At 33.5% G+C, this 12,790-nt stretch overlaps 1 protein-coding gene across 2 annotated transcripts in view; it reads right to left on the bottom strand.

Moving 5' to 3' along the window:
- Positions 1-12,790, bottom strand: part of RYR2 (ryanodine receptor 2) — a 699,155-nt gene that overhangs the window by 265,837 nt on the left and 420,528 nt on the right. For both annotated transcript variants that reach the window (XM_074262493.1, XM_074262494.1), the window contains 3 exons: positions 5,856-6,082; positions 3,331-4,135; positions 1,271-1,471 (listed from right to left, as the gene is read on the bottom strand). In XM_074262493.1, coding sequence (XP_074118594.1) covers positions 1,271-1,471; positions 3,331-4,135; positions 5,856-6,082 — 1,233 coding nt within the window. The remainder of the gene's footprint in view (positions 1-1,270; positions 1,472-3,330; positions 4,136-5,855; positions 6,083-12,790) is intronic.

The following is a 12,790-nucleotide window of genomic DNA, read 5'->3' as shown; positions in this document are numbered from 1 at the left end:
ACCTGTGTTTTAGCTCTAAATACGTGATTCAAGGAACTCGCCACTCCTTGGAATAGTTGCTTTTGATAAGGACTGGCCCCCTTGTCAAAACAACACTTGACTATAACCATCTGGAGCCCTTGTTGGTGCGTTACTATCTTATATGATGTCTTTACTTGGCTCAAAGCCTTCTTCATCTCGATCCCTATAAAACATGGGTAATACATTCTCTATTCGAAGTTTCACTCATGAATATGGTAGTATATGGGATGATGATTCGGCAGTTGGAGCCCTGCCTTCTCCCACATTCTTACTATCTGTCTGGGACCATCTTTTCCCATTCAGAACCTAGAGGCTGTTGAAATTGAGACTCCCCAGCTAGTTGATCTAGTGTTGGTGCTCTTCCGAATTGGTGATGTATTCTCTTCCCTTTTCTGCTACCTTAATCATAACTCTCATATTCTTTGTCTTTTATGTATTATTTGTGTATTTGTGGTTATTATAAGCAATCTATTCCATGTATTGTATAATTAAATCTTTTAAAATTGATTGTGTTCAAGAGCGTCATTTATAGGAGTGAATCCAAACTTTACTCTAAAATCACATAACACATAGGCTCAAATTATTACAAAGTTTTATAACATGAAAGAGTGATCATGTGTAATTAACTTTCTTTTTTTTCCTAACTCCCATTTACTAAAATCATTTGAACGTTTAGAATATCTCAGTAATATAATAACAAAGGGGAAGCTAGGTAGCACAGCAGATAAGGCCCAGGGCTAAAAATGAGGAATACCTACTCATCTTCATGAGTTCAAATCTAGTCTCAGACATTTCCTAGCTATTTGACCCTGGACAAATAATTTAACCCTATTTGCCTCAGTGCCTCATCTGGAAAATGAGCTAGTCAAGGAGATGGGAAACCATTCCAGTATCTTTGCTAAGAAAACCCCAAATGGAGTCACAAAGAACTGAACAGAACTCAAACAACTCAAGAAAATGTACTAATCTTCACTGATTCCTGTTGCATAATTGTGCACAGAAATTTTCTGCAAGTTTAAATAAGGATTTTAAAGTAATTTGCTTCCATAACAAATAAAGCCTCAAAAAGGCAAGCAATATGTGAGCTCAAGACCATTACCCCAAAGAGAAAAGTAATGTGAAGAAATGATTATACCAGAACACAAGGTGCCTTATATTATATATAATTTAATTTTTTTGACAAAAATCTGAATAAATTGTAAGAAGTGCAGAAAAAGAAGAATTTTCATTTCAGCTAGTTAGACTGTACCTGCTCTTGAGGTGGAGATCGAAATTCCTTTGTTTTCCTAGCTGTTAATGCTGCAGACATGTTTAAGGCTTGCATAACTTCATTATATCGAAAACGTTGATTATCTTGAAGCTTTGCTACAAAATCATCTGAGAAGGCAACAATGGCTTCTATCCTGTGCCGTACCTGGCAATCACAGAGGTACTGAAGTAGAAGACACATCTGAAAAGACAAGATCACCACAATTAATTTCTTAAATTAAGATTAAAATTATTCCGTGGCGTATGTATGTAGCTGGAATATGTATGTAATTATATTAGGTGGATATATATGGAATGTGTGTGTATATATGTAGATATTAACATATATAGACATTTATAAACCCACACATGACAGCCCATAGAAAGTAGACATCTGCCCATGCATTGGTTGGTTCTGTTCAAGTTCAAAAAACTATTTAATATAATTTAACAGCAATTTTATATCAATACATGGAAGTAGCCCATTAACAAAAATGTCATATTGTGTCTGGACAATGGAAACAGATGGAAACAGAACAAAACAATGAACTCTGTAGAGGGTAATTATAATATATTAGGATATAATTTTTATGAAATGATTTTACCCATATATATGCAAAGCAAATTTGCCATTTTAAAAAATCACATTTCTGGAAATGGGAAGATGCCTCATATCTTTACATTTTTCTAACTAGCTAACATATATAATAATAAATGTTTTCCCAAAACTAAAGGAAGAAAAATGGAAATTAATAAGAGAAGATAACTAAAATATATTTTATTATCTTACTGATGCCTTTGCCTCCCAAAATAAGGAAGATACTTTGGCAGTTTTATTTTGCACATCAAAAAAAGATAAGTATTTTCTTCTCTCTATCCTTACTGATGAAATTAAAAATGAACACTGCTACTTACCTATTTCAGATGTGTTACTATCTTGCAAGTGAGTGATCAACATATGAACTTAACTTTATAGAATCAAATATAAAATCTTCTTTTTGTCATTTAATCTCTTCACAATATAGCACAAATCTATCCTTCCAGCTCTGAAACATATTACTTGGTTTTATATATACTACATTCCAGTCAAACCTGACTTCTTGTATTTTACAGTCCAGCCAAGCTGTCCTTCTTACTGTGTGTTTACACAGTAAGATCACCTTCTAGATAAGTTTTTCCTGATTCTACAATTACTAGTACCTTTCTCCAAAAGTATTTTATTTCCTCTTCGTATGTATATTTATGCCCCAATATATGTATGCATTCTTCCCTACCTAGATAGTAAGCTTCTTGAGGGCAGAATCCATTCCACTTTTGTCTTTGTTTCCATGGTGCCTGGCACAGAATTGGTGGTATGCATATATGTATGTCAGTTTCTGTGTGTGTGTGTGTGTGTATGTGTGTGTGTATAGATACACATGTGTATTATACATTATGCATTTTATATATATATGTTATATATATGTATTGATTATATGTATACAATACATATATACATGGAAATTTTCAAACCCATATCATATTACACACCCTATGGACTACTTTAACCTGGTAGCTCCCCTTAGAGCTACTCTTAATGCCCGTCTGTCGGCCATGGCTAGGCCCCACTTACCCGTCTTCAGGCACCAATCCGGATCCCATAGAGACAGACCACCAGGAGGTAGGGGTGAAGCAAAAGAGAACTTTATTCTTAGATAGCATATATTTATACCCCCTTTAGGATCTGGGGGAAGGGGGAGGTCCTCTAGGAACCTGGCATAATGGCCTAAGAAGGAGGGAGGCGTGCCAGGCTTTGAGAGCATTAAGGAGGGAGGCGTGGTACCTGGAATCAGACACTGCCTCATGGGGCTATGCCCCACCTCCACGTAGGACTTGCCAGCCTCAGAACCTCTCATCCCTCAGGTCCTCCCACATGCCTTAAACTGCATTCCTTGCTTCTAGAGGCTTTTTAAACCTTACACATCAGAATCTGACAATCCATTACCAGAGAGAGTTAATATAAAAATTGCAAATCACATGGAAAGAATCACTAAGAAATTTTCCTAAATTCCATAAAATTACCTGCAATTTAACAGGCTCAGGGAGTTTCATTTGGAGCAAGCCTTCCTTAGGTATCTTTCTTCCTTTGATCTCTTCTTCACTTCCCCCTTCCAACACTGGTTCTTCAAGGTTATGTTCTTTTTCCAGGACTTCATTCTCTTCCTCCTGATTGGCAGCTTCTTTAAACACACTAGGCTCAATCAGCTGCAAAATGTGTTTCAAATCCTCATTATTAAAGATCCCCATGATTAATAAGGTGTAGAAAAGTTTAATGAGAGGTACAAAGAGGAATTCAGTGGTCCCCCCTACTGGGTCCCGAGCATGGAGACTGCCCTCCTTAACAGCTTCTGTCAGCATCTGTATGGTCTTTGATTTTAAGATGTCCAGAGGGAACTCAGGGCTGTATTGGTAGTACTCACTACTAATGCTTACAAAACTAGGAGATGAAAATTGCATTCTTGGCCTCAGGGAAGTGCTGAGACCTATCCCTGGGAGGCCATGCTTTTTGTTTTCATCAGGGAAGAGGGTGATACTCTTTGTCTCATCTGTCATGGGGACAATAAATTCATTGTTCATCATCAACCTGGCTGTAGCATAGGAGCTAAGGTGAATGTCAATCAGCAGGTCATAATAGCCTGTGCGCAACAGGCCTGGCATGTACTTGTTCTCAATGGCGTAGAGAAGCTGGGGTTCATCCACATGGCTACATAAGGCATGGGCTACTCTGTTGTTCCCAAGAGCACAGACAGCTGAGTACAAGCGAAGGGTATGATAGTGAAACTTCAACAATTCTTCTTGTTCCGTCAATTCTAATATATCTACAGACCTGCAAAAGGTTATAGTTATTAGCAACAAGCTTAAAAATGTTTAAAATTCTGCATTCTGCATTACATAAAAATATTGGAAAAGTAGATATAAAATTATGCAAATAGGTATTAATAGAGTTTCAATATCAATAGTTAAGCAATTTTAATTTCTTTTAATAATAATGAAAATCTGAACATCTAAAATATTTTTTAAAATTATTAAATACATAAATAAAATAATTAAAATGAAATTTAATAAATTATGTTTATTAAATTAAATATTAAACTATTTATTTAAACATTTATCCATATTATAAAATATGCATTTTTTAGTGAAAGGAAATACAGTTCAAGTGCTATTTCAACAATGCTATCTTCTCACTCACTGGAGATTTGCTATCAATGACATCCTAATAGTTATTTGAACATGTGTCATACCTATTTTCCTTCTAGACTTCAACTTTCCTGAGGGTAGAGATAAATCTTAGCCAATCCTCAACTTTTTTTCTACTGATTAGTGTTCTTCACAATAGGCACTTTATAAAATGTTTGTTGAATTGAATTTTTAAAAATGCATCTGAAGGTAATTAAAGCAAAAAAATAGTCAAGGTCTAAGCCTTTTTGGTAGCCAGACCAATGGAAGGAAATCTACATCTTCTTTACTATAGTATACTCATTGCACATCTTCAAAATTATATCTAATGTGGAATCTTTGTTCTTCATGCAGAATTTATTGGAATGCCACATGGTTTCTTTTAGGTTATCAAAAAATGAGCTGATATGATAGGCTATGAGCTTCTAAATCTTGAGGGCTTTAATCACACTCAACATTACATGAAACTTAAATCATTTATCAAAACACTAATTATTCAACTTTATGAATAGTAAAGGGAAATCCCAAGTGAAGAAACCTCCTCTCTCAATAGTGATCAGCATCTCTGACACTTGTAATCTCAGAATAATGCCTAGAGCACTGAAAGGTTTATTTATTTGTGGAAGATTACAAAGATTATATTTTTCAGAAGTGGGATGGTGTGATTTTTGCTTCCGTGATATCAAAAATACTTGACTAAAATTAAAATAAACATACAAAGGCATTAACATGATCTCCACATTTAAAGAAGCAAAAACATGAGAATTTCAAAGTTGAATAGACATGTTACTATTCAAAACAAAGGAGCATCATTAATTAATGTAACTGCCTCCAACAAAAGGGTATTTAAACTTCAAAAATAATTACTTAATACAAGGGCAGATTCATGTGGTAATAATATTTTTTAAGTTTTATCATGTAAAACTTTGATAAGAGACCCACCAGTTCTAAAATTATAGAAAATGATATTGTCTCATACTATTGCTCAAAGGAAAAGACATATACATTTTTTCTTTTCAAATCTAGGTCTTTACCCAGAGTGTGTTTCTTCTAACATAGGAGTTACCTATATATTTTAAAAATCATGTTAGAAATTTTATATATAAAATGACAGCAATCATTTTCTGGGTTCAGCACTGTTAATAAATGTTTGTTACATTGAATTTAAATAAATTGAATTTTTCACTAAGCATTGGGATAGAAAAAATCAAATTCAAATTTGACCCAAAGAAAAGAGTCTCTTACCAGTCAAAGGGAATTAAGAGTGCTTGTTTTATTTTTTATAATACCATATCTTCCCCAAAATGTTTCCTTTCATAAATTCATGGCTCTTATATATTAAAAAAAAACAAACAAAGAAAAACAACCTGTTTTCCTCTGGGATATGAAGGGACATGAACTGCAAAGGATCTACACACTGAACCAGCCAGCCTTGGCGTTCACTGATTCGAGAAACATCCACTTTCAGAAACTGGTTTGGCATCCTGCTCCAAAGAACATGTGTGAGAAACTGTACATGAAGACGTGGAGGGCACTGTGGAATGGGGTTCTTATGCTCACTCTTGAATAATCCAGCTGACAGTGGCATTACATTCTGAGAAGAGCAAAACAAAGGGAAAGACCATTTACAATAATTCTGAAATCTAACAGTAACTGACATTTACATAATATTTAATGTTCTACAAAGAACCTTTTTCACAACAAATTGTGAAATTTGTAGTACAAGTATTATTATACTTTCTTTTGAAAGAGGGTCAAGTGAGACAGGTTAAATATCTGACAACAACTTGCTACTTGCTTGTGACAAAGTTGAGGTTTAAATATTATTGGATTATAAGTTCTTCAGTGGCAAAAGCTATAAATTTTTGTCTTTGTTTTCATATTTATTTCAGATATTTATTTAATTGAAAATAGGCAACAATTCTTAATTTTAATGGGATTTTGTTTGGCTGGATCTCAGAAGGAAGAAATAGAAACAAAAAGTAGAACTTGGAGAAAATAATTTTATGTGTTGATATAAGGAAAAAAAAACTTTTTAAGAAGTTCAAACAGGGCAAAGGGATCTTTCAATAGATAAAGTTTTCTTTAAATTGGAAACCTTCCAACAAGAACAATGTTGAAATGGGAGTTAAATCAACCAGCATTTACTAAGCACCTGCTAGGCCAGGCATCATCCTTTCAATCACACTGCATAATGGGAAAGAGACTACAGTGGGAAGAAAAAGCAAAATTAGGAGGCTGTTATAATGATCTAGGTGATATGTGAAGAAAATCTTAACTAAAGAAACGGCTACATGACGTAGAGAAAGCTTGGAAATGAAAGACATTTTAGAAATAGAAGCAGAAAGATCATTGGACAAGATGTAAAAACCTGAGAGACATTCAACACAGAGAGACACATACAGAGTAAAGATAAAAGGCTGGAAACCAATTTATTATCATTAAAATGACTTTTTTTTATTATAGCTTTTTATTTACAATATATATATATATATGTATATATGTATATATACATATATATATATATATATGGGTAATTTTACAGCATTGACAATTGCCAAGCCTTTTGTTCCATTTTTCCCATCCTTGGTCCTTCCTCCTCCCTCCCCCAGATGGCAAGTTGTCCAATAACATGTTACATATGTTAAAGTATAAATCAAATACAATATATGTATACATGTCCAAACAATTATTTTGGTGTACAAAAAGAATCAGACTTTGAAATAGTGTACAATTAGCCTGTGAAGGAAATCAAAAATGCAGGCGGACAAAAATAGGAGTATTAGGAATTCTATGTAGTGGTTCATAGTCAAGATGACATTTTTTTAAAGTAATGGTAGAGATTCTGATTTCAGATAAAACAAATGTAAAAATAGATCTTATTAAAATAAAGAAGGAAAGTCCAACTTGATAAAGGGTACCATAAAAAAGTAGTAATGATACTAAATGTTTAAGTATCAAGTGGTAGAACAGCCAGATTTCTAGAAAAGATTTTAAGCCAGTTATAGGAAGAAGCAAAACTATATTGGTAGGAGAGCTCAACCTTCCCCTCTCAGAATCAAACAAATCTAACCACAAAATAAATAAGAAAGAAACTAGGGAGGTTAACAGCATCCTAGAAAACTTAGATATGATAGACCTCTAGAGAAATTTCATTAAGGACAGAAAGGAATACATCTTTTTTTTCTCAGCAGTACATGGCAGCTACACAAAATCTGATCACGTAGTAGGACATAAAGCCCTCATAAGAAATGTAAAGAGGCAGAAAAGTAAATGCTTCCTTTACAGAGTGCAATGCAATAAAAATTATATTCAATAAAGGGTCAGGGAAAGATAGATTAAAAACCAATTGGAAATTACATAATCTAATTCTAAAGAATGAGTGGATCAAAAAATAAATTATAGAAACCATCCATAATTTTATCTAAGAGAATGACAATAATGAGACAAACTACCAAAACCTATAAGATACAGCCAAAGCAGGTCTTAGGGCAAATTATACATTCCTAAATTGCTACATGAATAAAATAAAGAAAAAGGAGATCAGTGAATTGTGCATGCAATTAAGAAAGCTAGAAAAAGAACAAATTAAAACCCCCAATTAAATATCAGATTAGAAATTTTGAAACTCAAAGGAGAGATTAATAAAATAGAAATTAAGAAAACTAATAAACAAAACTCAGTATTGGTTTTATGAAAAAAAAAACTAACAAAATAGATAAACCTTTGGTTAATTTGATCAGAAAATGGAAAGAAAAAAATCAAACACATGAAAAATGAAAGGGATGAACTTACCACCAATGAAAAAAGAAAGTAAAGCAATAATTAGGAACTATTTTGCCCAACTCTATGGCAGCAAATCTGACAATCTAACCAAAATGGATGAATATTGACAAAAAATATAAATTGTACAGATTAGCAGAAGAGAAAAAAATTACTTAAATAGTCCCATTTTAGAAAAAGAAATTGAATAATCTAATAATGAATTTTCTAAGAAAAAATCTCAAGGGCCAGATGGATTCACAAGTGAATTCTATCAAACATTTAAAGAACAATTAATTCCAATACTATTTAAACTATTTGGAAAGAGATAAAGAAGGAGTACTGCCAAATTTCTTCTATGATACAAATATGGTACTGATACTTAAACCAGGAAGGGCCAGAACAGAGAAAGAAAGTTACAGATCAGTCTCCCTAATAAATATTGATGCAAAATTTTTAAATAAAATATTACTAAAGATATTACAGCAATTAATCAGCAAGATTATGTATTATGACCAAGGGGGATTTATATCAGGAATACAGGGCTAGTTCAATATCAGGAAAACTATTACCAAAATTGACAAAACCAACAGAAATCATATGATAATCTCCACACATGCAGTAAAACCTTTTGACAAAATACAGCACCAATTCCTATTAAAAACCCTGGAGAGTGTAGGGATAAAGGGAACTTTCCTTAAAGCAATAAGCAATATCTATGTAAAACCTACAATTAGCATTATTTGTAATGGAGAGAATTGTTAGATTCTTACTAAGTGCTAATGATACTAGGTTCTTGCTAAGTGCTAAGTCAGTACTTGAAAATTCTCTAGTTCCGGCCATGACTGGGAGTTTTACTTGTGAATTTCTGGGGAAGAGCTTGCATGCTTAGGAGGAGCAAGTTCATTGGTTGAAGTAATTTTTCCCAGAAGCCCTTGCATTATCCCACGCCCATTCTCTGGGAGGATAAAAGAGGGAAGTCACTATTCTGGATGAGAGTTAACAGCAACTGTCTGGAGACAATGGTTCTCTACAGGAAGAAGAATCTGTCTGAGAGATTTGAGTTGACACAGCAGATCTCCTCCCAGAGAGCAATCAGCAGCTTCTGGAGACAACAGCATGTTACAGAGAATCTAGATGCATTCCCAATAACTTCAGGGTTGAAACAAGGATGCCCATTATCACCATTACCATTCAACAGTATACTAAAAATGTTGGCTTTAGAGATATGAAAAGAAAAAGAAATTAAAGGAATTACAATAAGCAATGAGGAAACAAAACTATCACTCTTTATAGATATATGATGATATACTTTAGGGAATCCTAAAAATCATCTAAAAATATACTGTAAATAATTCACAGCTTTAGCAAAGTTGCAGGATATAAAATAAACCCACAAAAATCATCAGCATTCCTATATATTACTGACAAAGCTCATCTGCAAGAGACAGAAAGAGAAATTCCATTTAAAATTGCTATAGTCAAAATAAAATACTTGGGGGGGGGGTCTACTGCCAAGATAAACCAAAGAACTATATGAACACCACTTCTCACACAAATAAAATCAGATCTAAACAATCAGACTGAGTTAATACAATAAAAATGACAATTCTGACTAAATTAGTTTACTCATTAAGTGTCATTCGTAAAAAATAATAGCAAAATTCATCTGGAAGAACAAAAAAGTAAAGAATATCAAGGAAATTGATGAAAAAAAAAATACAAAAAATCGTGGCTTAGCAGTACCAAACATAAAACTATATTACAAAGCACCAGTAATCAAAACCATTTGGAACTGACTAAGAAAAAAAGGTGTTGGATCAATGGAATCGATTAGACACACAATCTAATAATCAAGGCCTATAGCAATCTAGTATTTGATATTAGATTATATCTAGCTTCTGGATTCAGTTCTGGAAAATAACTCACTATTTGACAAAAGTTGCAGGGAAAACTGGAAAATAATATGTCATAAGCTCACCATAGATCTACATCTCAAACCCCATACCAAAATAAGTTCAAAATTAGTACATTATTTGGACATAAAGTAGGATATCATAAACAAATGAGGAAAATAAGGAATAATTTACCCATTAGATCTTTGGAGAAGGAAGGTATTTATGACCAAAGAAGAATTAGAGAACATTATGAAAGGCAAAGTGAATAACTATGATTACATTCAATTAAAAAGTTTTTGCAAAGAATGTTTGTGGCATCCTTCTTTGTGGTGGCCATAAACTGGAAACTAGCTGGATGCCCATCAATTGGAGATTGGCTGAATAAATTGTGGTATATGAATGTTATGGAATATTATTGTTCTGTAAGAAATGACCAACAGGATAATTTCAGAAAGGTCTGGAGAGACTTACATGAACTCATGCTGAATGAAATTAGTAGGACCAGGAGATCATTGTATACTTAAACAACAATACTATATGATGATCAATTCTGATGGATATGGCCATTTTCAACAATGAGATGAATCAAATCAGTTCTAATAGAGCAGAAATGAACTGAACCAGCTACACCCAGCAAAAGAACTCTGGGAGATGACTACGAACCATACATAGAATTCCCAATCCCTCTATTTTTGTCCACCTGCATTTTTTATTTTCTTCACAGGCCAAATTGTACATCATCTCAAAGTCCTATTCTTTTTGTACAGCAAAACAACTGTTTGGACATGTATATATATATGTATATATATATATATATATATACATATATATATATATTGTATTTAATTTATACTTTAACATATTGAACATGTATTGGTCAACCTGCCACCTGGGGAGGGGGGAGGAGGGGAAAAATTAGAACAAAAGGTTTGGTAATTGTCAGTGTTGTAAAATTACCCATGCATATATATAAGGTAAATAAAAACTATTAATAAAAAAAAAGTTTTTGCAAAACCAACAGAAACAAGATTAAAATGGAAGTACAAAGCTGAGAAAAAATCTTTACAACCAGTATTTTTGATAAAGATTTCATTTCTAAAATATATATATATGTGTCTGTATATATATATATATTCCCCCTGAGGCTGGGGTTCAGTGACTTGCCCAAGGTCACACAGCCAGGAAGTGTTAAGTGTCTGAGACCAGATTTGAACTTGGGTCCTCCTGAATTCAGGGCTGGTGCTCTGTCCACTGTGCCACCTAGCTGCCCCCATTTCTAAAATATATTAAGAACTGTGTCAAATTTGTAAGAATACAAGTTATTCCCCAACTGATAAATGGTTAAAGGATAAGAACAGACAATTTTCATATGATGAAATTAAAGCCATTTATAGTTATATGAAAAAATGCTCTAAATCACTACTGATTAAAAAAACCAACTCTGAGGTACCACCTCCACCTCTCAGATAGGCTAAGATGATCTTTTCTTGTCATGTTGAATGGAATGTGAGAAAACTGGGACACTAATGCATTATTTGTGGAGTTGTGAAATGATCCAACAATTCTGGAAAGCAATCTATCAATTTGTGGATACCCTTTCACCCAGCAGGGCCATTAATGTACTCCAAGGAAACCATAAAGCACGGAAAAGGATGCATATATGCAAAAATGTTTATAGCAGCTCTTTTTGTGGTAGCAAAGAATTGGAAAAGGAATGGATGTCTATCAGTTGGGGAATGACTGAACAAGTTATGGTACTTGTAAGTAATGAAATTTTGTTCTTTAAAAAATGATGAACAAGTTGATTTTAGAAAGACCTGGAAAGATTTACAATAACTAATGCTGAGCAAAACAAACAGAACTAGAATTATACACAATAACAACAAGAATTTGTGATGATCAAGTATGAAAGTCTTAGTTCTTCTCAGTAATTCAGAGATCCAAAGCAATCCCAATAGACTTCAGACAGAAAATATCATAAGCATCCAGGAAAAAGAACTAAGGCAACTGAATATAAATTAGCACATGCTATATTCACTTCTTTTTTTTCTGTTTTGTTTTTTAATCTCTTCCATGGTTTTTCCATTTTGTTCTGATTTTTCTCTCCCTTATAAATTTTTCTCTCTCTAATAAATTACTAACATGATTTATAAACTAACATGTATGAAAAAGAAATAAACTTAATATAAGGAGAAAAAACACACTGCTGATAAGTAAGAAACTTTCTCAGCATTTTGGCCATAAGATTCCTACGAACTTCTATAAGCCCATGAGCAGAAGCTATAGGAACTTGGGAGTGACAAAGCCAAAGGTTGGCTTGGAGCATGCAGAATAGGAACTACTCAAACACTCCAGAATCTATGAAAGAATGTTCACCAAGATCCAGCAAGTCAAGCCCTTCAGGTGGTAGGGATGCTAAGCCAGGATCTGCAGGAGGTAGATGGCATCTAGCAGCATCTTAGGTCTTTCTCCAGGAAGTCAGAGATAGTACTCCAAATAAATTCCTTAAGTAAAGCCCCCAAACACTATTCATTTGTTTCTTTTTCCACAGATCATGCTTTTCTATTTGCTGTGGTTCAACACAGGGTAAAAAACTCAGCACTGCTATCACCCAAAGGACTTCCAGACCTTAGATGAATACT

Source organism: Sminthopsis crassicaudata, chromosome 4 (genome assembly GCF_048593235.1).
Source record: "Sminthopsis crassicaudata isolate SCR6 chromosome 4, ASM4859323v1, whole genome shotgun sequence".
Lineage (NCBI taxonomy): Eukaryota > Metazoa > Chordata > Mammalia > Dasyuromorphia > Dasyuridae > Sminthopsis > Sminthopsis crassicaudata.
Note: the sequence above shows the minus strand (reverse complement) of the source record. Positions and strands in the feature narration are given on the sequence as shown.